The 26,485-nt window shown below is 39.6% G+C and overlaps 1 protein-coding gene across 3 annotated transcripts in view; it reads left to right on the top strand.

Annotated features, from left to right (window-relative positions):
* ATRN (attractin) overlaps positions 1-26,485 on the top strand; it is a 160,782-nt gene that overhangs the window by 84,454 nt on the left and 49,843 nt on the right. For all 3 annotated transcript variants that reach the window (XM_059037673.2, XM_059037677.2, XM_067013940.1), the window contains exons 19-24: positions 1,633-1,770; positions 4,813-4,906; positions 6,790-6,842; positions 17,705-17,799; positions 20,556-20,634; positions 22,389-22,546. In XM_059037673.2, the coding sequence (XP_058893656.1) occupies positions 1,633-1,770; positions 4,813-4,906; positions 6,790-6,842; positions 17,705-17,799; positions 20,556-20,634; positions 22,389-22,546 (617 nt within the window). The remainder of the gene's footprint in view (positions 1-1,632; positions 1,771-4,812; positions 4,907-6,789; positions 6,843-17,704; positions 17,800-20,555; positions 20,635-22,388; positions 22,547-26,485) is intronic.

The following is a 26,485-nucleotide window of genomic DNA, read 5'->3' as shown; positions in this document are numbered from 1 at the left end:
AGGCTTATGAGTACTAGGTGAACTGAGGTGTCGTGAAGGTGTGGTGTGATGTCCTAAGGGAGAGGCTGGCTAGCTAGTACCAGGGCTCTCCAGCTCTGGTCTGCTCTGGCTGTTGTTGAATGGTCTGCATTCCTTCCACAGTGGAGGAAGGAAGGAGCAACGGACCAGGTGTGTGGATGCATTTGGCATGTTCATGGTTGTGCCAGGTGCCTCCCCACTTGGGGCGTTCTGGCTAGAAATTCAGTGCTTCAGAAGTATCTCTCAATACTTCTCATAGCACCTTTTCCTCTTATCCCACACCCTTGTTTTTACATTTCTTCTATAATTTCAGTGAGATCTTGAAGGGGAAGAGAGAGAGAAGCATTTGTTCAATCTTTTTATCTTGAACCAGAATACAGATATTTTGGTAAATGATTTTAGGTATTACATTTTTTTTAGTGTTGTGCTTTGCCCTTTTGCTATGTGCACAGTTGCTCATCTTCACAGGAAAAACATGTATAGTCCCCAGATCTTAAGCAATTTTGGTGGAATATTTGATGTAGTCATTTTTAAGTTCTTCAGTTGCAGTCTATTTAAAACAACTCAAATACCTACAGGGATGGGGTAGAAAGCAGGTGGGTAAACAGAACAGGTGCAAGGCCTTGGAAAGTTGTGAAGGTGGAGACTCTATGACATTGATCAACCAAGACAGATCTGTAAAAGAGCAGATCTTAAATGTTTCACCACAAAAAAGAAATGGTAATTATGTGACATGATGCAGGTGTTAGCTATAGCTATGGTGGTCATCATTTTGCAGTAAGTATATCAAATCAACACATTGTATACTTTAAATGTGCACTTTACATTTACACAATGTTATATGTCAGTTATGTCTCAGTAGAGCTAAGGAGAAAAAAAGACAGGTCTGCTTACAGGTTGTGCACTACATGAGTGGCCCCACCTGAAGTATGCAGTGCACAACTGTCCTGAGAAGCCCTGAGAGGTCCAGGCCTCATATGCCTTTCTAGTTGTAAACTCCTGTATGCATCAGGAATCAGTAATTCCACTTATAGAAATGTTTACATGGTTATTTTTCTAAAAATGAAAAATTGAAAGCAAACTAAATATCAAAATGTAATGATTAAGTGACTGGCTTCATAGAAATCATTCTGCCATTTAAAGTTTTGTTTATGATAGGTAAAATAATGTAAAATAATTGTGATCTACATTTTAAAAAAATCAAAGTTGAATATTAATATGAACACAACTGTGTAAAACTGTATAGAAAAAAATAGTGGAAGGAAAGATTCAAATGTGGACAGTGATCTCTGGGTGGTAAAATTGTATATGATTTTTTTTCCCTTTCCTTGTATTTTTCAAATTTACTATCATGAGCATATATTATTTTTACAATGAATAACAACAAAAACTTTTTTTTAATGGCTCTGGACTTTCACCTTGCTGTGGTATATTTCTGATTTTCCGGAATTAGCTCTTTTTTGATGTTTTGATCTTATTTCTCAAACTACTTTTTAGTAGTTTTGATGATTATTTAGAAGCAATAAGGAACTTAGATAGTTGCAAATAAATCTTGTGGAACGTACTCCACCCAGCTCTACCATAGGAAAAGCCGCTTAAAATTCTTTCTTTCAGCTTGCCAGTGCAATGGCCACAGCAAATGCATTAATCAGAGTATCTGTGAGAAGTGTGAGAACCTGACCACGGGCAAGCATTGTGAGACCTGCATATCTGGCTTCTACGGTGATCCGACCAATGGGGGAAAATGTCAACGTAAGTCAAATTTTTCAGGGTTACTGATTACAAACCAGGTGGCACATAATGCATCTGTTTGACTTGTATATCTTGGAGGAAAAAAGCCACTTCGTTTCAGATATTGCATTTCTTAAGTTATACCTGTCAGGAGCTCAGCTGAGCTGGGGGAGAGAGAGCAGAGCTGCCTAGTGTCAGAGTAGCCATTAAAGCAACTAGTCAAAAATGAAGGACTTCCCTGGTGGTCCAGTGGTTAAGACTGCTTGCTCAATGCAGGGGGCCCAAGTTCGATCCTTGGTTAGGGAACTAGATCCCACATGCCGCAACTATGAGCCTGCATGCCACAACTAAAGATCCCCCGTGCGGCAACGAAGATCCTGCATGCCACAACTAAGACCCGGTGCAGCCAAATAAATAAATATTAAAAAGAAAAAAATGAGGGAGTTAAGCCTTTAATCACTTACTGTGATGGTATAAGCAAGAGGCTTAAACTGGAGAAAGCACTGACTCCCCGTGTTCCACTTTCCCTCCTGGAATGGTGTGCTGGTTGAGCGTCAAGTGGATCAGCATAGGCTTGGGGGTCAACTCGTTGTTTAGGGAGCCCTGAACAAAAAGGCCCAGCAAAAAGCCTTCTATGGACCCTGGGGTCGGGAGGGAGGGTGAAGGGGAAGGACTAAGAGTGGAAAAGTACCTGGGACTGAGAGTGGGTAAAGCCTATTTGAGGTTCCCTTCCTCCTCCATTTGGAAGCTCAGCAGAGGTGACTGAAGAAGACCTCTGCCCAAGGCCTCAGATAAAGAGACCTAGGAATGAAGGTGCCTGAGCTAGGAATGCAAATATATGAAAGAGAGTGGCCGGCCAGGTGACCTGAGACCTTGACTCGGCCCCTCAGAGACTTCCACCCGGGCTGGTGTGGGGAGGGCAGCTTTCCTGGCACGGCCCACCAGGGAAAGCCTTTGTCATTGTCTATGGTTCGGCCTCAAAAACCACATGTAGGTTTTTAACCAGGAGCTGGACTCCTCAGTACTTATACTATTTTTAAAGATTTAAGTAGTCCCATGTTTTCCCCATACATGTCAAATAGATTCCTGTAAGCAATAGGACACTTTATTGTTAGTATACAAATTATATATTTTTTAATGTCAAGTGATACCAATAAACTACTTTTTGGTTTGTTCTAGTTTATAGTGGAAAGACCCGTCAGGTCTGAGTAGGAAAATAAATAAGAAAGGAAAATCTCTACCTACTCGCCACATCCCACCTCCAAACTCCTTAGCATGGTTCTTGAGAATCTGACCCCAGAGCGTCCACTAGTGTCCTAGTGGAACCTCTCTGGGGTTTAGTTTCTTCATCTGTAAAATGGGGATAGTAGGGTGGTTGTTGAAATGAAGCAGTCAGCAGGACATAACAGGTAGATGTGAGCAATTATTATTACTCTTCTGATGTCCTTTCTCACCACTCTTAAGTAAAATTTCTTGCTCAGATTAAAAGGTATTAAGTAAAACTATTTTTTCACTCTTTGTGAATAGATTTTATCCATTAGACAGAAATCAGAGTACCTGACATTATTGAGTGGTGAGTATATACAAGGCATTGTGCTGGTAGCTACCTGAGACAGTGCTGCTTTTATTATCCCCAAGATCAAGTAGCCTGCCCAAGGTCTCACTGAGATTTGGCCATGCTGAGAACCATATCCAGGATGTGTGACTTTAGCTGTTGGGCCTGGTTGTGCCACTGTGAGGGTGCCATCGTCCCCATATCTTCAGCTCTCATCTTAGAAAAATTACATTCTCCTCTGTGGCATCTGTGGGGCCTGAGTACAGTTGTTCAGAACTCGGAGTTAGCTTTATTTTTCAGAGTCTCAATCCATAATAGAAAGCATGATTTAAAAATACTGTGAGTGATACCAAGTCTTTAGTGTTTTCTTCTTAGAATTGTATAGTCCTTAAGGTATGGATAACAGCGATGATTCTTTGAATGCTTACTGTGTTTTATTCATGTGTTATCTCATTTAATCCTCCCCAAAACCCTACAGGATAGGCACTGTTATTATCCCTGTCACATGGATGAGGAGGCTGACTTAGAAAGGGAGCTAAGTGGAGAGACCTGAATTCAAACCCAGGCAAACTGAACTTTAGGCCTTTGCTTTTATTAACACACTGTACCTCTCTCCATCCTCAGTAGAGCCCAGAGTTGAACCCTAGTGTTTCTCACTCCAGCATAAATTTTCTTCGCCACTACACTATTCTATTCATAGGTTTCTTTGGATTTTTTTTCTCCACTGGATTTCTTTTAAAAGTACACCTATCTCCAGCCTAATACTTTTAATTTATTCACAGAAAATCAGTTTGTAGAGTGAAAAGGTATTGAGCAAAAGGATTCATTTATTTCACCTGGAGAATAAAGTTTGTCATAGCTCACACTTATGTGTTGGATGAAAGAAGGTGGAGATGTGTTGGTGGCTAGAGGAGGGAGATGACAAGAGTCGTTTGCTGTTAAGGAAGAAGAAGGCAGGCAAGGGTGTGAATCCTAGAGGGCCGCTGAAACACTGACCTGCCATTGGAATCCTGCCTCAGAAGTGTGGTCATTGTGGAGTAGTCTCCTCAGCTAAGGCAGAGCTTAGCCAGACCAACCCTCCCCCCAGAGGGCAGTCATTGCCCAGAGGTCTCTGTGAGGACAGGGACTATGTCTGTGTGCCACACTGGAGTTGCTTCAGAAATGTTTATTGAGTGAATGAGAGAATGGTGATAGTGAAAAACAGAGTCTATTGCAAAGATCTTTGCAAAGTCTATTGCAGAGGGATGACCTCAGATTGGCAGCAGACACTGACATTTCTCTTTCCTCCTGGCCTGTGACTTTGGCTTCTTTAATGTTGCCTTGACATTATTTGAGATAAATCACTAGCTAAGAAACAAGAATTGTACCCCTTAAATGAATGCATTTATTTTACCTGTCTGTCCTGTTGAATCCAGTTGAGATAATATTATTTGTTTTAGGGAGGTCTCTAATAGTGGTAATCTTTTAAGCCAGTTGTGACCACCCGCTTTCCTTTTCCTTCTCCCCAGCATGCAAGTGCAATGGGCACGCATCGCTGTGCAATACCAACACGGGCAAGTGCTTCTGCACCACCAAGGGTGTCAAGGGGGACGAGTGCCAGCTGTGAGTACCACACTCTCGGGACTCCTGCCATAGGCCACACCTCATCAGGGAGGGCCAAGGGGCTGTGAAACTGCCTGAACCCCAAGAGCCACCCTTTTCTCTGGGCCTTGCTGCCGTGGGCTCTGAGCGATCCCCAAGTTGATTGGTTTGAAATTTTGCCCTTTCTACTTCAGATAGGTGTAATTTAGTCACCCTCCATACTGGGAAGGTTGTCAGTTTAGCAGTAATTCCTTAATGGCTCTTTAAATCACAATTTTATGTTTGAGTGACACTGACAGTTCCTTGCTTGCTGACTTGGATTAATCTTTTAACTTCAGTAACGACTTGATTTTTGTCATGTCAGGAGATTTTCGTAAAAGGTAGAGTTGGAAGAGCTGGTATTCCAGGACAGTATTTTATTTGGCATTTTGGTTGTCTAATAGTAGAGAGGTCATCTTGCCTTTAACACACCCTCCCTGTTCTAGCATTTTCCTTGGTGAAGTATGTCAAACATCTTCCGGGGAAGAGTTTGGGGTTCCCACCCATGAGGATGCAAACAGCATCAGGCAGATGTGGGGATTCAGCTCTGGCTGTGCCTCCACTGAGTAGGGTGCTGTTGAGGCAAATCACTTAACTGCGATAAGCCTCATTTTCCCCATCTATCAGTAGTGAGGCTAGTGGTAATTGTTTTTAGTGTCCTGGTGAGTTGAAACAAGAGAGATTGTTCCCCAGTTCTCTCTGCCTCACCAGAAAACCTCATAAAATAAGCTCTAAATTTAATTTTTAAATTTAGGTTCCTTTAAATAGAAAAATGTAATAGAGCAAAATTAATCACCCCTGCCTTCAGTTAATGGTATACAACAAAGAAATGAAGTGTAGGTCTAGTGAAAGACTTTCTCTTTAGGAAATTTTAAATATAAACAAGTGCTGATAATCACTCTAGATAAAAAGACACAACATCCTTGTATTATTTATCTGGCAAAAGTGCTTGACCCAAGCTTTCCCCTCCTTTCCTCACAGTTTATAGCTATTGTACCTGCCTGAATCACTTTGTAAAGTGGGAGCCTGGGTTTTACTGATGTTCATAGATGATATTTATGAGGAAATTAATAATTCTTTTTTACTAGAACTTATTTTTTTCTCCAGACTGATAAACCATGTCCAAGGGTTGTTTTTTGTTTTTTATTTTTTAAGTGATTCTTGGTTGTTTTTTTTTTTTTTTTTTTTTGATTGATTCTTGATTTTTACCCTTCTCACTTGTATTAAAGAACAGGTTCAATTTATTCAGGAAAAGTAAAAAATGAATATATGAAAAATGTTTTTTTTTTTTCAATAACAGCTCTGATTTTATTGAAGTAATAAAAACAGACAGCTAGATGGCCCTAGGGAAAAAAGCACATGTAAGATAGCCGTTCTTCCACTTAGCCACCATTTACATCTTTTGGCAGAATCTCATCTAAACAGTTTGCCTTTGCCACAGTCTCATCCACACCCACACATTCCAAAATGGATAAAAACTTAACTACTTTATTAGCAACTAACCACAGATGAATCAATTTGAAAAATGTTTTAACTTCACTTTCAGAAGAATATTTAGTCCATACAAAAGTGAACATGTGTTTTTCATGATAATAAATAGGATCCGAATTTTATTTTATTTGAATTTATCTTCATGTGCTTTGGCAAATGTTTATCAGTTGGTGGTGGTGTGAACTGCTGGGCAGTCAGCATTGAAAATGAATGCAAAGTCTTGTTAGTCCATCTGATTTGAATAACAGTGAAGAATGTAATTATACTGACTCAAAAACTGGTAGTTTATATAAAAAGATCTACTTGATTTTAAAGTGAATGTACATTCTGTTTTAAGTAACAACAGAAAATAATCTTCATTTTTTTCCCCCTAGATGTGAAGTAGAAAATCGATACCAAGGAAACCCTCTCAAAGGAACATGTTATTGTAAGTGTTTTTGCAGTACTCATTTGTCTAGAAGCAAAGTAGTTCAGTAAAACATTATTTTCTTTAACATGGTTTGAGAATGATAAGTGCTATAGGAATATAGTAACCACCCATAGAAGTGTTGCCTAATTTGATGTGTTATATTCTATTAAATTTAATACATATGTAAATACTATTTTAAGCTGCTTTAATTCTGGTTGTGGTTTATATCAGTATGTCCATAGCAGATATCAGGGAAGAGTACAGAGATACACGTCTCTGGCTTTCCTAATTTATATTCTCTTGAAACCTTATTTCATTTGCCATTATCTGGTTGGGGTCATTGTATGTCATATTTTAGGATCGATCAGAAACAATTCTTAAAATATAGTTGAAGTTATTCTCTCTGAAACTGATTTGTGTTAACCACCTCTCTAGGAACTAATATGTAAAATAAAATATCTAGTGACTAACTTACACTGAACGGTAAGTCTGGCAAGGTGACCAGGTCCTTATGGGTAAATGCATTTTCTTCCTGTAGGAGAATCCATATACTAGGTCAGATTATGGAACCAGAGGAAAATGAGCTAATGTTTTCACATTCTGCTATAATTATATACTGGCTTTTCTGGGTTAAATAGTGTCCTCTCAAAATTCATGTCCAGCTAGAACCTATAAATGTGTTTTTCTAGAAAAAAACAAGAGGAAAACTTATGACCTTGTATATGGGAAAAGGTTCTTAGATGTGATTCAAAAAGCAAAATTCATAAAAGACTCATTTATTGGGACTTATCAAAATTTAAAACTTGTGTTTTTAAAAAATACTGTTTAAAAAGTAAAAAACAAGGGACTTCCCTGGTGGCGCAGTGGTTAAGAATCCGCCTGCCAATTCAGGGGACGCAGGGTCAGTTCCTGGTCCAGGAAGATCCCACATGCCACGGAGCAACTAAGCCTGTGCGCCACTACTGAGCCTGTGCTCTAGAGCCCGCGAGCCACAACTGCTGAGCCGACATGCCACAACTACTGAAGCCCACATGCCTAGAGCCCATGCTCCACAACAAGAGAAGCCACCACAATGAGAAGCCCACACAGCGCAACGAAGAGTAGGCCCCACTCCACAACTAGGGAAAGCTCATGCGCAGCAATGAAGACCCAACGCAGCCAAATATAAATAAATAAATAGATCTTTTAAAAAGTAAAAAACAAGCTACAGACTAAGGAAAATGTTTACAAAGCGTATCTTTGATTAAGAATTTATATTCAGAATATATAAAGAACTCTTACAACTGGATAAGGGGACAATTTCTGTTAAATTGTCTGTTAAAAACAGACAAAGATTTGAATAGACATTTCACCAAAGAAGATAGATGAATTGCCAATAAGCACATGAAGAAATGTGTAACATTATTAGCATTTGGGATATGTGTATTAAAACCACAATGAGTGGGCTTTCCTGGTGGCGCAGCAGTTAAGAATCCTTTCCAGTTCAGGGGACATGGGTTCGAGCCCTAGTCTGGGAAGATCCTACATGCCGCAGAGCAGCTAAGGCCATGCGCCACAACTACCGAGCCTGTGCTCTAGAGCCCGTGAGCCACAACTACAGAGCTCACGCACCACAGCTGCTGAAGCCCGCCTGCCTAGAGCCCGTGCTCTGCAACAAAAGAAGCCACCACAATGAGAAGCCCATGAACTGCAACGAAGAGCTAGCCACAACTAGAGAAAGCCCGCACGTGGCAACAAAGACCCAATGCAGCCAAAAAAAAAAAAAAAAACACACACACAGTGAGATACACCCCTAGAATGACTAGAATCAAAAGCCAATACAGGAGACAGAAGATGGCGCAAGAGTAAGACGTGGAGATCACCTTCCTCCCCACAGATACATCAGAAATACATCTACACGTGGAACTGCTCCTATAGAACACCCACTGAACGCTGGCAGAAGACCTCAGGCCTTCCAAGAGGCAAGAAACTCCCCACGTACCTGGGTGGGGCAAAATAAAAAAGAACAAACAGAGACAAAAGAATAGGGATGGGACCTGCACCAGTGGGAGGGAGCTGTGAAGGAGGAAAGGTTTCCACACACTAGAAGACCCTTCACGGGTGGAGACTGCAGGTGGCAGAGGGGGAAGCTTCGGAGCCACGGAGGAGAGCGCAGCAACAGGAGTGCGGAGGGCAAAGCGGAGAGATTCCCGCACAGAGGATCGGTGCCGACCGGCACTCACCAGCCCGAAAGGCTTGTCTGCTCACCCGCCAGGATGGGCAGGGGCTGGGAGCTGGGGCTGGCAGCTGAGGCTCAGGCTTCGGTCGGATCCCAGGGAGAGGTCTGGCAGTGCGAAAACAGACTGAAGGGGTTAGTGAACCACAGCTAGCCTGGAGGGAGTCTGGGAGAAGTCTGGAGCTGCCGAAGAGGCACGAGACTTTCTTTTCTCTCTTTGCTTCCTGGTGCGCGAGGAGAGGGGATTAAGTACGCCGCTTAAAGGAGCTCCAGAAACGGGCGCGAGCCGCGGACACTAGAGATGGGCATGAGATGCTAAGGACGCTGCTGCAGCCACCAAGAAGCCTGTGTGCAAGCACAGGTCCCTATCCACACATCCCCTCCTGGCGGGCCTGTGCAGCCCGCCATTGCCAGGGTCCCGGGATCCAGGGACAACTTCCCCGAGAGAACTCACAGTGCGCCTCAGGCTGGTGCAACGTCATGTCGGCCTCTGCCGCCGCAGGCTGGCCCCGCATCCATAGCCCTCCATCCCCCCGGCCTGGGTGAGCCAGAGCCCCCGAATCAGCTGCTCCTTTAACCCCGTCCTGTCTGAGCGAAGAGCAGACCCCCTCAGGCGACCTACACGCAGAGGTGGGGCCAAATCGAAAGCTGAACTCTAGGAGCTGTGCGAACAAAGAAGAGAAACGGAAATCTCTCCCACCAGCCTCAGCAGCAGCGGATTAAAGCTCCACAATCAAGTTAATGTACCCTGCATCTGTGGAATTCCTGAACAGACAACGAATCATCCCAAATTGAGGAGGTGGACTTTGAGAGCAAGATATATTATTTTTTTCCCCTTTTTCTCTTTTTGTGAGTGTGTATGTGTATGCTTCTGTGTGAGATGTTGTCTGTATAGCTGTGCTTTCACCATTTGTCCTAGGGTTCTGACCCTCCCAGTTAGTTAGTTAGTTTTATTTTTTGCTTTAAAAAATTTTTCTTCTTAATAATTATTTTTTATTTTAATAACTTTATTTTATCTTCTTTCTTTTTCTTTCTTTCTTTCTCTCTCTCTCTCTCTCTCCCCCCCCCCTCCCTCTCCCTCTCCCTCTCTCTCTCTCTCTCTCTCTCTCTCTCTCTCTCTCTCTCTCTCCTTCCTCCCTCCCTCTCTCCCTTCCTTCCTTCCTTCCTTCCTTATTTTCTCTCCTTTTTATTCTGAGCCATGTGGATTAAAGGCTCTTAGTGCTCCAGCCAGGCGTCAGGGCTGTGTCTCTGAAGTGGGAGAACCAACTTCAGGACACTGGTCCACAAGAGATCTCCCAGCTCCAAGTAATATCAAACAGCAAAAATCTCCCAGAGATAATCCATCTCAACTCCAAGACCCAGCTGCATTCAATGACCAGCAAGCTACAGTGCTGGACACCATATGCCAAACAACTAGCAACACAGGAACACAGCCTCATCCATTAGCAGAGAGGCTGCCTAAAATCATAATAAGGCTACAGACACCCCAGAACACACCACCAGAAGTGGACTTGCCCACCAGAAAGAAAAGATCCAGCCTTATCCACCAGAACACAGGCACTAGTCCCCTCAACCAGGAAACGTACTCAACCCACAGAACCAACCTTAGCCACTGGGGACAGACACAAAAAACAACGGGAACTACGAACCTGCAGCCTGTGAAAAGGAGACCCCAAACACAGTAAGATAAGCAAAATGCAAAGACAGAAAAACACACAGCAGATGAAGGAGTAAGGTAAAAACCCACCAGACCTAACAAATGAAGAGGAAATAGGCAGTCTACCTGAGAAAGAATTCAGAATAATGATAGTAAAGATGATCCAAAATCTTGGAAATAGAATAGACAAAATGCAGGAAACAGTTAACAAGGACCTAGAAGAACTAAAGAGGAAGCAAGCAGCGATGAACAACACAATAAATGAAATTAAAAATACTCTGGATGGGATCAATAGCAGAATAACTGAGGCAGAAGAACAGATAAGAGACCTGGAAGATAAAATAGTGGAAATAACTACTGCAGAGCAGAATAAAGAAAAAAGAATGAAAAGAACTGAGGACAGTCTCAGAGACCTCTGGGACAACATTAAACACACCAGCATTCAAATTATAGAGGTCCCAGAAGAAGAAGAGAAAAAGAAAGGGACTGAGAAAATATTTGAAGAGATTATAGTTGAAAACTTCCCTAATATGGGAAAAGAAATAGTTAATCAAGTCCAGGAAGCACAGAGAGTCCCATACGGGATAAATCCAAGGAGAAACACGCCAAGACACATATTAATCAAACTATCAAAAATTAAATACAAAGAAAAAATGTTAAAAGCAGCAAGGGAAAAACAACTAATAATATACAAGGGAATCCCCATAAGGTTAACAGCTGATCTTTCAGCAGAAACTCTGCAAGCCAGAAGGGAGGGGCAGGACATATTTAACGTGATTAAAGGCAAAAACCTACAACCAAGAATACTCTAGCCAGCAAGGATCTCATTCAGATTTGATGGAGAAATTAAAACCTTCACAGACAAGCAAAAGCTAAGAGAATTCAGCACCACCAAGCTAGCTTTACAACAAATGCTGAAGGAACTTCTCTAGGCAGGAAACACAAGAGAAGGAAAAGACCTACAATAACAAACCCAAAGCAATTAAGAAAATGGTAGTAGGAACATACATATCACTAATTACCTTAAATGTAAATGGGTTAAATGCTCCCACCAAAAGATATAGACTGGCTGAATGGATACAAAAACAAGACCCATATATATGCTGTCTACAACAGACCCACTTCAGACTTAGGGACACATACAGACTGAAAGTGAGGGGATGGAAAAAGATATTCCATGCAAATGGAAATCAGAAGAAAGCTGGAGTAGCAATTCTCATATCAGATAAAATAGACTTTAAAATAAAGTCTATTATAAGAGACAAAGAAGGACACTACATATGATCAAGGGATTGATCCAAGAAGAAGATATAACAACTGTAAATATGTATGCACCCAACATAGGAGCACCTCAATACATAAGGCAAATGCTAACAGCCATAACAGGGGAGATCGACAGTAACATAATCATAGTAGGGGACTTTAACACCCCACTTTCACCAATGGACAGATCATCCAAAATGAAAATAAATAAGGAAACACAAGTTTTAAATGATACATTAAACAAGATGGACTTAATTGATATTTATAGGACATTCCATCCGAAAACAACAGAAAACACATTTTTCTCAAGTGCTCATGGAACATTCTTCAGGATAGATCATATCTTGGGTCACAAATCTAGCCTTGGTAAATTTAAGAAAATTGAAATCGTATCAAGTATCTTTTCCGACCACAACACTATGAGACTAGATATCAATTACAGGAAAAGATCTGTAAAAAATACAAACACATGGAGGCTAAACAATACACTACTTAATAACAAAGTGATCACTGAAGAAATCAAAGAGGAAATCAAAAAATACCTAGAAACTAATGACAATGGAGACACAACGACCCAAAAACTATGGGATGCAGCAAAAGCAGTTCTAACAGGGAAGTTTATAGCTATACAAGTCTACCTCAAGAAAGAGGAAACACCTCGAATAAACAACCTAACTTTGCACCTAAAGCAGTTAGAGAAAGAAGAACAAAAAAAAAAAAAAAAAAAAACAAATTTAGCAGAAGGAAAGAAATAAAGATCAGATCAGAAATAAACGAAAAAGAAATGAAGGAAACGATAGCAAAGATCAATAAAACTAAAAGCTGGTTCTTTGAGAAGATAAACAAAATTGATAAACCATTAGCCAGACACATCAAGAAAGGGAGAAGAGTCAAGTCAATAGTATTAGAAATGAAAAAGGAGAAATAACAACTGACACTGTAGAAATACAAAAGATTATTAGAGATTACTACAAGCAACTGTATGCCAATAAAATGGACAGCCTGGAAGTAATGGACAAATTCTTAGAAATGCACAAGCTGCTGAGACTGAACCAGGAAGAAATAGAAAATATGAACAGACCAGTCACAAGCACTGAAATTGAAACTGTGATTAAAAATCTTCCAACAAACAAAAGCCCAGGACCAGATGGCTTCACAGGCGAATTCTATCAAACATTTAGAGAAGAGCTAACACCTATCCTTCTCAAACTCTTCCAAAAGATAGCAGAGGGAGGAACACTCCCAAACTCATTCTATGAGGCCACCATCACCCTGATACCAAAGCCACACAAAGACGTCACAAAGAAAGAAAACTACAGGCCAATATCACTGATGAACATAGATGCAAAAATCCTCAACAAAATACTAGCAAACAGAATCCAACAGCACAGTAAAAGGATCAGACACCATGATCAAGTAGGGTTTATTCCAGGAATGCAAGGATTCTTCAATATGTGCAAATCAATCAATGTGATACACCATATCAACAAACTGAAGGAGAAAAGCCATATGATCATCTCAATAGATGAAGAGAAAGCTTTTGACAAAATTCAACACCCATTTATGATAAAAATCCTCCAGAAAGTAGGCATAGAGGGAACTTTCCTCAACATAATAAAGGGCCATATATGACAAACCCACAACCAACATCGTCCTCAATGGTGAAAAACTGAAACCATTTCCACTAAGATCAGGAACAAGACAAGGTTGCCCACTCTCACCACTCTTATTCAACATACTTTTGGAAGTTCTAGCCACAGCAATCAGAGAAGAAAAAGAAATAAAAGGAATCCAAATCAGAAAAGAAGAAGTAAAACTGTCACTGTTTGCGTATGACATGATAGTATACATAGAGAATCCTAAAGATGATACCAGAAAACTACTAGAGCTAATCAATGAATTTGGTAAAATAGCAGGATACAAAATTAATGCACAGAAATCTCTGGCATTCTTATACACTAATGATGAAAAATCTGAGAGTGAAATTAAGAAAACACTCCCATTTACCATTGCAACAAAAAGAATAAAATATCTAGGAATAAACCTACGTAAGGAGACAAAAGACCTGTATGCAGAAAATTATAAGACACTAATGAAAGAAATTAAAGATGATATAAATAGATGGAGAGATATACCATTTTCTTGGATTGGAATAATCATCATTGTGAAAATGACTATACTACCCAAAGCAATCTACAGATCAATGCAATCCCTATCAAACTACCACTGGCATTTTTTACAGAACTAGAACAAAAAATTTCACAATCTGTAGGGAAACACAAAAGACCCCGAATAGCCAAAGCAATCTTGAGAATGAAAAATGGAGCTGGAGGAATCAGGCTCCCATACCTCAGACTATACTACAAAGCTACAGTAATCAAGACAGTATGGTACTGGCACATAAACAAATATAGATCAGTGGAACCGGATAGAAAGCCCAGAGATAAACCCACATATATGGTCACCTTATCTTTGATAAAGGAGGGAAGGATATACAGTGGAGAAAAAACAGCCTCTTCAATAAGTGGTGCTGGGAAAACTGGACAGCTACATGTAAAAGTATGAAATTAGAACACCATACACAAAAATAAACTCAAAATGGGTTAAAGACCTAAATGTAAGGCCAAACACTATCAAACTCTTAGAGGAAAACATAGGCAGAACACTCTGTGACATCAATCACAGCAAGATCCTTTTTAACCTACCTCCTAGAGAACTGGAAATAAAAACAAAAATAAACAAATGGGACCTAATGAAACTTAAAAGCTTTTGCGCAACAAAGGATACCATAAACAAGACCAAAAGACAACCCTCAGAAGGGGAGAAAATATTTGCAAATGAAGCAACTGACAAAGGATTAATCTCCAAAATTTATAAGCAACTCATGCAGCTCAATAACAAAAAAACAAACAACCCAATCCAAAAATGGGCAGAAGACCTAAATAGACATTTCTCCAAAGAAGATATACAGATTGCCAACAAACACATGAAAGAATGCTCAGCATCATTAATCATTAGAGAAATGCAAATCAAAACTACAATGAGATATCATCTCACACTGGTCAGAATGGCCATCATCAAAAACTCTAGAGACAATAAATGCTGGAGAGGGTGTGGAGAAAGGGGAACACTCTTGCACTGCTGGTGGGAATGTAAATTGATACAGTCACTATGGAGAACAGTATGGAGGTTCCTTAAAAAACTACAAATAGAACTACCGTACGACCCAGCAATCCCACTACTGGGCATATACCCTGAGAAAACCATAAATCAAAAAGAGTCATGTACCAAAATGTTCATTGCAGCTCTATTTACAATAGCCAGGACATGGAAGCAACCTAAGTGTCTGTCCATCAGCAGATGAATGGATAAAGAAGATGTGGCACATATATACAATGGAATATTACTCAGCCATAAAAAGAAATGAAACTGAGTTATTTGTAGTGAGGTGAATGGACCTGGAGTCTGTCATACAGAGTGAAGTAAGTCAGAATGAGAAAAACAAATACCATATGCTAACACATACATATGGAATCTAAGAAAAAAAAATGTCATGAAGAGCCTAGAGGTAGGATGAGAATAAAACACAGACCTACTAGAGTATGGCCTTGAGGATATGGGGAGGGGGAAAGGTAAGCTGTGATGAAGTGAGAGAGTGGCATGGACATATATACACTACCAAACATAGGGTGGATAGCTAGTGGGAAGCAGCTGCATGGCACAGGGAGATCAGCTAGGTGGTTTGTGACCATCTAGAGGCATGGGATAGGGAGGGTGGGAGGGAGGGAGATGCAAGAGGGAAGAGATATGGGGACATATGTATATGTATAACTGATTCACTTTGTTGTAAAGCAGAAACTAACACACGATTGTAAAGCAATTATACTCCAATAAAGATGTTTTTAAAAAAGCCAATATCGTGGCTTAATAGAAGACAACTGGATTCTCATATATGCTTCTGCATTCAATCTGTTGCACTATGTCTCTTTGGTTAAAATACGCACTAAAAATCTGGCCCCACCAGACATATAGTTAGAAAAGGATGGAGTGTTTTAATAACCTTTTCAGGTAACTGGGAATTATCCTTTGGTACCATATGAAAACCAGGCAACTGGTCATTTCTTAAAGGTTAGTTTATAATGTGAAACCTGAAACCATATCAATTACTTTTTTATAATCTGGTACCTTATATTTCACTATCTTGAAAAATAAAAGCCAATACCAAGTTTTAGCAATGATGTGGAGAAAATGAAACGCTTATAAATTATTTGTGGGAATATAAAATGGTTTTCCACTTTGGAAAATCATTTGGCAGTTTTTTGAACAGTTAAAAATAAACTTACCGGGCTTCCCTGGTGGCGCAGTGGTTGAGAATCCGCCTGCCGATGCAGGGGATACGGGTTCGTGCCCCGGTCTGGGAAGATCCCACATGCCACGGAGCAGCTGGGCCCGTGAGCCATGGCCGCTGAGCCTGTGCGTCCGGAGCCTGCGCTCCGCAACGGGAGAGGCCACAACAGTGAGAGGCCCGCGTACCACCAAAAAAAAAAAATAGTAAGAATAAATAAATAAATAAATAAATAAATAAACTTACCAACAACTCCCCATTTCACTCTTCCCCTACCCTCTAACAACCACCATTCTACTTTGTCTATATGAATTTGACTATTCTAGGTACTTCATATAAATGGAAATATACAGTATTTGTCTTTTTGTGATCCATTTATTCATTTAGCATAATGTCCTCAAGGTTCATTCATGTTGTAGCATTTGTCAGAATTTCCTTTCTCTTTAAGACTGAGTGATATTCCATTGAATGTATATACCACATTTTGTTTATTCATTCATCTGTTGATCAGACACTTGGTTTGCTTCCACCATTGGGCTATGATCTCTTTGGCTGCTATGAACGTGGTTGTACAAATATCCCTTCAGGATCCTACTTTCAGTTCTTTTGGTATATACTTAGAAGTGGGATGGCTGGATCATTTGGTAATTGTATTTTAATTTTTTGAGACACTGCCATACTGTTTTTCACAGCAGCTGCACCGTTCCCACCAGCAGTGCACAAGGGTTCCAATTTCTCCACATCCTCACCAACACTTTTTTTGGTGGTAGCCATCCTACTACAGGTGATGTGTTATATCATTGTGGTTTTGATTTGTATTTCCCTAATGATCATTGATGTTGAGCACCTTTTCATGTGCTTATTGGCCATTTGTATATCTTCTTTGGAGAAATATCTATTCAAGTCTTTGCCCATTTTTAAATCGGGTTGTTGAATTGTGCAATACTTCTTAGAATTAAATTATACCATCTTTAGCCAGTAGGCTGTTTTTCAAACTATGTTCTTTTGCTACATTACATTAGTCTTTGAATGCTTTCTTACTTTCTAGAATAAGATAACTGAGGCACATATTCCTTGGCCCAAACCTGGAATCAACCATTTTTACTTGGAGTCTTGGTTTCTTTTATACCATTAATTTATAGCTTTGTATCTTTAAGCATAAATAGATGCTCAATTAATAGTTGTAGGTAAGTTAGCTTGGAGCCTAAAATCTCAACCAGGGTCATGATACAAGGAGGTTTTGGTGGGCTAACTCAAACAAAATGACATTGCCCACAGACGTGGCCAAAAGTGCTTTCCTGGCTGTTGAATATTTATGAGAAAATCAGTCTGTATCTCTAGAGACCTATTCTGTTTTGTTTTGTTTCCGTTTTTAAATACACATTTCTTTCTTTCCATAGATACTCTTCTTATTGACTATCAGTTCACCTTTAGCCTATCCCAGGAAGATGACCGCTATTACACAGCCATCAATTTTGTGGCTACACCTGATGAAGTAAGATTTAAAAGTCTTCTTACTTTGTTTTAAATTTGTGTGGAACTTTTTCTTGGTCACTATGGATAGAAGCACTGCCTTAGCAGCAGTCTCCAGAGTGGAGTCCACAGGATGATGTTTAGAGGTACAGAAAAGAAATGTTAGAATCTACATTTATCTCCTTTCTATTTAAAAGGTAAGATTTACCATGTTGTTAAGATTTACCATGATCTGATATACAGAGTGACATCGACTCCACACATACTTGGTTTGCCCATCAGCACATCATAGCCCCATACAGGAAAGGAGAGGAGACTGCAAGGGGAACTTCCCTGTTAGGGGGGCAGTGTCAGAACCGAGATTTACTCTCTCAGAATGGAAATTAATACCAGGGATGCAAGGCAGAGGTGACACTTATGCTCCTAGAATGAGTTCTTATCCTCATTAGGAGGTAAAAACAGTGAAGAAGTTAGCCAGACATAATTGAAATTACTAAGGTAACTATTTGAAATGTATTTTTATATCTACTGTTGTTAATGGTAAACCCCAGCCTGCCGTAAGGTATTACCTAGTGGTAAAAGGGAGCCAACACAGCATGACATTTAAAAGTAAAGCATCTAGAATATGAACACGCACCTATATGATTTCTTTAGTGAAATGTAAAGTCATTTAATACCTACTCTGGTATATAATGAAATTTTACTAAACCTGATGGTAAATTATTTAGGGAGCCTCCTTGGAGGTTTCTTATTTCTCATCAACATACACAAAGCCATTTACCATTACAGAAATACAATAAATGTAACAAATAATACATGGAAACAATATGATAATAAGCCAAAGTGTATTCCTTTGATAACAGATGTTATCAGCAAACAGTGCTAAATTTAAGAAATAAATAAATCAGTAGTAAAATGAAGTCCAGTGTGGGATGTTTACAATTAAATGAAAGTAAGATTTGTTTTTTTTATTCCACTTCAATGATAAAATTAAGAAGAGATGTACTAGAGAAGATACATTGTCATGAGTGAATAGTTTTTTAAGTAAAAATAATAAATGACTTTCAATGAAAATGAAAATGAAAAATGAAAAAACTGTGTTGTTATATCATTTCAGTGGCTGTACTGACCAGAATTTTTTAAATTTTTTAGGATAAGACTATAGCAAAAGTACCACACATGAAATTTATTTACTGCCTTGTTTCTCTTATGACAGAATATTTAATAGTTACACAATGTATGTGTCCTGTCTTTTACAAAAGCACCAAGATTTCAAGGTTATTAATCCTTTCCAGGGAAATAAGTAATCACTAATAATGTGCTACCAGCAAATATTAAAAAATAGGGAATTCCCTGGCGGTCCAGTGTTTAGGACTCCATGCTTCCACTGTAGGGGGCACGGGTTCGATCCTTGGTCAGGAAACTAAGATCCCACATGCCGTGACGCAGCTAAATAAATAAATAAGTAAACACTTGAGCTGTCCCTTTAAGAGGATGGTGAGGCCTTATCAATAATGAGAAAGTAACTGCTTTATGAGAGAAACTTCTGGTTTGGAGATCACGTTTTGGAAATAGCTGTTTGGAAATGCTTCCATTGTTGTAATTTTTGTACTGTAAAAACGATCAAAAGAATGCTCTTTAAAATCTTAATTTTCTAACCTGTTAAAAATCTTTCAATGTGAAGAATTTCAGCAGGATTGGATTCAAAAATATAAAACACAACATCTGATTCATTTGGAAAAACAATTTTTAACCCCAAGAAAGAGATTTATTAGCCAAATTCAGGGAAAACTAAAAATTAGTATCATGATTTACCCAACACTACTGACAGTGCTCTTCTTCCAGCTGGCCCAACACATTCCTCAGAGGTACCTTTTTCAGTCATTAAAACCAAGAGTCACAATAAATTAAACTAGCTTTTCAAACTGCTGTATCTCTAAGTGGTATACAAAGTTTTCAAAGGTAATAAAACATATTCTGTCATATTTCTCTTGAAATAATATTTTTAGTGAGAGAAAAATGTTCTTAATCATGGGTGAAGACAATTAAAAGTTTTTAAATTTAGTTTATTTCAGCTTTATGTGCTATTCCTTAAAAACCACTTCCATTTAGGAGAACTTTACACTGTATATAATCTATGGGTTCAGAAGTACATAGGTTTGATTTATAAGTTAATATAAATTGAGACACTTGACCAAGTGTTTTACTCTTCAGACATTTGGAAAGGGCTGCCCTGAGGATCCTTAAGAGGCTGATTCCCTAACATAGGTCACAGGATGTAGGTCACTGTGCTCTGGTGAGGGGTCTTTTTAAAAGATACTTTTTCATGAAGTTAGGCATTTGATAAAGCATTAAATCCCATATACTTTTTTAAAAAATTTACCTAATTAATTTATTTATTTGGTTTCACTGGGTCTTGGTTGCGGCAGACAGGCTCCTTACTTGTGGCATGAGAACTCTTAGTTGTGGCATGCTTGTGGGATCTAGTTCCCTGACCAGGGATTGAACACGGGGCCCCTGCATTGGGAACACAAAGTCTTAACCACTGTGTCACCAGGAAGTCCCTAAATCCCATATACTTTTATGGGAGTGAAATGAAATTTGTTTTGGGTTAGAAATTTTGCTAACTGTTCTATAAGCATGAGTTTCTCTTAAGACATTAAAATATCTTTTTGTGATTAAGAAAGTTGAGAGTAGTAAAATTTAACTACTGCTTTCTTTTAAAATCAGGAAACTGTTACAGTAATTCATTTTCTAATTATTTGTACATCTCATCAGCAAAATAGGGATTTGGACATGTTCATCAATGCCTCCAAAAACTTCAACCTCAACATCACCTGGGCTGCCAGCTTCTCAGGTAAAGACATACCTAGAGAAGACCTTCCAAGTGGAGATAATTGATTGAGAAAGAGTTGAGAAAAGGGCCTCTGGAGACAGACAGATGAGTTTGAAACCCACTTTTGCCACTTGTTAGCTGGAAGACCTTGAGCAAGTGTCTAAAATCTATCTCTAGACCCTTAGGGTTATTCATCTTAAAGAGAAGGTAATAATACTTATACTGTAGATTAAATTTGGCTATACCTGTCAGTGCCTGCCATGGTATCAAGATCAGTACATGCTCACGACCCCTGCCCTACTACCACCATTAATACCACTGCTGCAGCCTCTGCTGTGGTGCTGCCATCATCATCTCCATCCATGCTTCAGAAGTGAAAAATGCAATTGACTCAGTTTCAAGAAATGGAAACATTTTTAATAGAATGGGATTTTAGTAGGTACAGGGGAAAATGTACTTTCGGAATTAAATAAAGCTCTAAGAGCACAACTTTTGCTGTCTTGTCTATCTTACAATGATTTACTAAAGATCTTCTGAGCAGAAAATCTAAAGAAAGAAAGGATGGCCCTGATGTAATGTTTAAGAACGTACCTCAGTGGACCTAGATTTGAATTCTCCCTGTTACTTGTTTTCTGAGCCAGTTTTCGCAGGTATGAAAAGGGGTAATAAAAACACCCAGCCGTGTAGAATGTTCTGAGGATTAAATGAGATAATAAATGAAGTACTCAGTGTAAGTGCTAGAAACATGGGATATTCTCATCAAATGGTAATTATGTTTCATCATCATTATTACTACTATCACAATACTGTTTTTTGGTCAAAACACAATCAGACTGAAACAAAATAAAAACATTACTTTGCACATCACTTTGTGTTCATCATATCTTAAAAGATTGTGTAGAATTCAGAAAAGGTTCAGAAACTTACAATGAGGAGAGGCCTTTAAGAAAAAGTCTGAATTATCAGAGCCTTTGTTTGGAGAAAGGTGGCATCCCTGAGTATGTGATTGATTTACAATGACAGTCTCAATGAGGACCAGCCAATCTGGCTTCAGTCACAGGATTTAACTCAGACATGGGAAAAGCCTTTTTCATGAATCTTTATAAACACTAGAATTCCTGGCTGAGGGACAATGTGGAATGTTGAAGGACTGCCTGGGAATAGGATAGGTTTATATCAGATTGGGGGGATTTAGAGTCAGTTGTAGCTGGTAGCAGAAGGGACTGAGTGACCACTAGAGCTCCTTCCTCCCTGCTGCTGTTGAGACTTGCAGTCACTGCTAGTTAAAAGGTGAGGGCTGAATCCGTGTCCCTGGTATGGGGGATCTAGAGCACTGCCAGACAGGTTTAAGGGGGCAGTGCAAAGCAAGTGAAGTGTTGTGGGCAGAATGAATGCCATTGCTTGTTAATAGGATTCTAGTGGTATCTGGATTTTCAAAGCCACATGTAGCCTGTTTCTGTGGGAGGAGTTGTAGGGGATCCTGGTAAAGCCATTTGGGTTAAGGGCATAGGCTTATGTATCAGCCCTCCCAGCTTCAAATCCCAACTCTACTTCCTGGCTATGTGACCTGAGCCAAGTTACTTATTTTTCCTGAACCTGAGTTTTCTGATGTGTAAATGAGGATAATAGTTGTTAGAATTAAATGAGGTTGAGCTCTTAAAGGCCATTTCTGGAACATAGTGTTTAATAAATGCTAACTATTATCATTATTATTAATGAGGGCAGATTTGGTCCCCCCCAAAAGTCTCTTTATTTCATTCTTTTCTTCCTAACAGCTGGAACCCAGGCTGGAGAAGAGATGCCTGTTGTTTCAAAAACAAACATTAAGGAGTACAAAGATAGTTTCTCTAATGAGAAGTTTGATTTTCGCAACCACCCAAATATCACTTTCTTTGTTTATGTCAGTAATTTCACCTGGCCCATCAAAATTCAGGTAAGAAGTGCTTTTTAGTCTCATACTTGCAAAGATGGTGAAATGTCTGTAGTGAAACTAAATTCACTAATCTGTAACTTGCAGTAAATGAGATGTACAATATTAATATTTTTTGCCTTTGTAATATCTGTGGTAAAGGAGTGCTGAGCACATACCATAAAAGAAGTTTGTAGTGGGGCTGCCTTAAATCACTTATGAAGGAAATTTATAAGCACTTTTTAAAAATAAATTTATTTTTATTTATTTATTTTTGGCTGAGTTGGGTATTTGTTGCTGCACATGGGCTTTCTCTAGTTACAGCAAGCGGGGGCTACTCTTTGTTGCAGTGCTTCTCACTGCGGTGGCTTCTCATTGCAGGGCACAGGGTCTAGGTGCGTGGGCTTCAGTAGTTGTGGCACGTGGGCTCAGTAGTTGTGGCTTGTGGGCTCTAGAGCGCAAGCTCAGTAGTTGTGGCACACAGGCCTAGTTGCTCCACAGCATGTGGGATCTTCCTGGACCAGGGATTGAACCCGTGTCCCCTGCATTGGCAGGCAGATTCTTAACCTCTGTGCCACCGGGGAAGTCCCTGTAAGCACTTTTGAAAGCAAGTTGATATATAACAGATTTGGTAATTACAACTGTATTTATTTCTTCATTAAGGACTTGTCACTAAAAAGCCTGTAGAGCTACACAAAGAGCTTCAATTCTGGAATGAGTAAGGTGTATATAAATGAAGCAAACACACATAACCAGTGAAAACTGGAGTATGGAAAGTGCCATATGAGAAGTTCCCAAAATGCTCTCAGGTTTTAAAGGAGCATAGGATGGAGGGTAATGGGGACACAGTGGGGGACAGTATAAGGTCGCCTTAAGGGTTTAGGCCTTACAGTCAGATAGATGCAGGTTTGAGTCCTGGCCTGCTCTTGTACAATTCCTGTCGCCTCTCTACAACCCAGTTTCTTTGTACATGTGACCTGAAAGGGTAGGTCTAAGGGTTCATGTTGCCTGTTGCAGCCACTGCTGCTATCAACCTGCCCCTTTTCTCTGTTCCCAGGGGACCAGTGCACTCCCTCTTATCCAGGCTTGACCCATGGCCCCATTTGTGCTCTTTATAATCATCTGCCACTGTGTCTTTGAGGCCTTGCCTCAGTACTTTCTGCTTTAACCCCCTTCATTTTGGGTAAAGTGTGGAGTTCTGGGAAGGGTGGACTTTTGTTTGTTTGTTTAATTTATTTTTTATACAGCAGGTTCTTATTAGTTATCTATTTCATACATATTAGTATATATATGTTAATCCCAATCTCCCAATTTATCCCACCACCCTTTTCTCCCCCTTGGTGTCCATACGTTTGTTCTCTACATCTGTGTCTAAGGGTGGACTTTGGAACGACTGGTTCACCTTTAGACATGGAAGCGTGGTCACTAGACTGGGGCCCTGGCTGCTTGGCAACTTTCAGTAGTGTGATCAAGTGAAGCAAGTTGCCACTGATCATTTGAGATGGGCTTGAAGTCTGGTTCTGGTGGGTATGTGTTCATGCCTTGGGACTGTAACTAAAGAACAGTCAGTCACTCTTTTCCTTTCTGGAATGTGGAGGACAGGCTCTGTGTTGTTTTTTTTTTTTTTTCTCACCACCCTCTTTTTCTATTTAGATGGTCCACAGATTTGTTTATCCTCTAATCTTCTTCCTTTGTTCTTGCGCACTCTCTGCATCCCTTCCCAGCTAGCCTTCTTGTAAGCATTGACCACACTCCCTGTTTGTTTCCTCTTATCCATTCACCCATCAGCCTGCAACAGTCTGCCTTCCTCCTTCACCACATCCTGAAGCTGCCTGCCACGGTAGACTCCAGTGACTGAATTCTTTAGTCCCCTTCTCCTTCTCATTGCATGATTTGAGTCAGTATCTTTCCTGCCTTCCTGGTCCTTTCCCTGATTCTCTGACCTGTCTTTTTAGGGAATCTTCTTCCGTAAACACTGAGGTTGTCTGAGATTCAGACCATGGTTCTCCTCTGTCTTTATCCCACTTGTAAGACTTGTTGTACTACTTCTGTACTTGTGATTCTCAGTTCTCTGTCTTCAGCCCTGCTTACACTTGAACTCCAGACCAGTGTTCTTGGTTGCTGCCTAGGCATCTCTACCTGGCCATTCACAGGCTCCCTGTACTCAGGGAGTTGTTCTTGTGATCTTAGCCCCAAACCCTGTGCTTCCTTTCTAGTGAATGGGACCACCATTTGTCCTATTGCATAAGCCAGGACCCTGGAAATTATTTGCATTCCTGGAATAAACCTGACTTGGCATGATATATCATTTTTTTACTTTACATGTTGCTGGACTCAGTTTGCTAATATTTTGGTTAGAATTTTGTATCTATCTCAAGAGTGAGAAAGTCCAGTAATTTTCCTTTCCTGTCTTAGTTACGTTTTTATATCAAAGTTAAACTAACCTTTATTTATAAATTCAGGAGTTATCTCTCTTTCTCATTTCTGGAAGAGCTTATATAAGATTAGAATTATATGAACCTTGCACACTTGATAGATCCTTCTTGTAAAATCATTTCATTCTGGTGTTTTATTTGTGGAGTTTTGTTTTCTTTTTTAACTGCTGATTCAACTTCTTTAATAGTTACGGGATGTTTGGATATTCTCTCTCTATGTACATTACTTAAGATAATTTTTTCTAGATGTTAATTTATTTCATATGTTTTCAAATGCATTGACACAAAGTTGTTCACACTGTCCTCTTTTCTAATCTTGGCAGCATCTGTGCTTAAGTGTATTGGAGCATATACTTAAAAATGGTTAAAATGGTAAATTTTATCTTAATATATATTTACTCCAATTTTTTAAACTTTAAAAAAACAGACCTGAGGGCAGACAGCAAAAACAAGAAGAACTACAGTCCTGCAGCCTGTGGAACAAAAACCACATTCACAGAAAGATAGACAAGATGAAAAGGCAGAGGGCTATGTACCAGATGAAGGAACAAGGTAAAACCCCAGAAAAACAACTAAATGAAGAGGAGATAGGCAACCTTCAAGAAAAAGAATTCAGAAAAATGATAGTGAAGATGATCCAGGACCTCGGAAAAAGAATGGAGGCAAAGATCGAGAAGATGCAAGAAATGTTTTAAAGAACAACAAACAGAGATGAACAACACAAGAACTGAAATGAAAACTACACTGGAAGGAATCAATAGCAGAATAACTGGGGCAAAAGAACAGATAAGTGACCTGGAAGACAGAATGGTGGTATTCACTGCTGCAGAACAGAATAAAGAAAAACGAATGAAAAGAAATGAAGACAGCCTAAGAGACCTCTGGGACAACATTAAACGCAACAACATTCACATTATAGGGGTCCCAGGAGGAAAAGAGAGAGAGAAAGGACCTGAGAAAATATTTGAAGAGATTATAGTTGAAACCTTCCCTAACATGGGAAAGGAAATAGCCACCCAAGTCCAGGAAGCACAGGGAGTCCCATACAGGATAAACCCAAGGAGAAACACACCGAGACACGTAGTAATCAAATAGGCAAAAATTAAAGACAAAGAAAAATTATTGTAAGCAGCAAGGGAAAAATGACAAATAATATACAAGGGAACTCCCATAAGGTTAACAGCTGATTTCTCAGCAGAAACTCTACAAGCAAGAAGGGAGTGGCATGATATACTTACAGTGATGAAAGGGAAGAACCTACAACCAAGATTACTCTATCTGGCAAGGATCTCATTCAGATTCGATGGAGAAATCAAAAGCTTTGCAGACAAGCAAAAGCTAAGAGAATTCAGCACCACCAAACCATCTCTACAGCAAATGCTAAAGGATCTTCTCTAAGTGGGAAACACAAGAGAAGAAAAGGACCTACAAAAACAAACCCAAAGCAATTAAGAAAATGGTAATAGGAACATACATATTGATAATTACCTTAAACATGAATGGATGAAATGCTCCAACGAAAAGACAC

Source organism: Kogia breviceps, chromosome 14 (genome assembly GCF_026419965.1).
Source record: "Kogia breviceps isolate mKogBre1 chromosome 14, mKogBre1 haplotype 1, whole genome shotgun sequence".
NCBI classification, from domain to species: domain Eukaryota; kingdom Metazoa; phylum Chordata; class Mammalia; order Artiodactyla; family Physeteridae; genus Kogia; species Kogia breviceps.
This window is presented reverse-complemented; position numbering and strand designations above follow the sequence as displayed.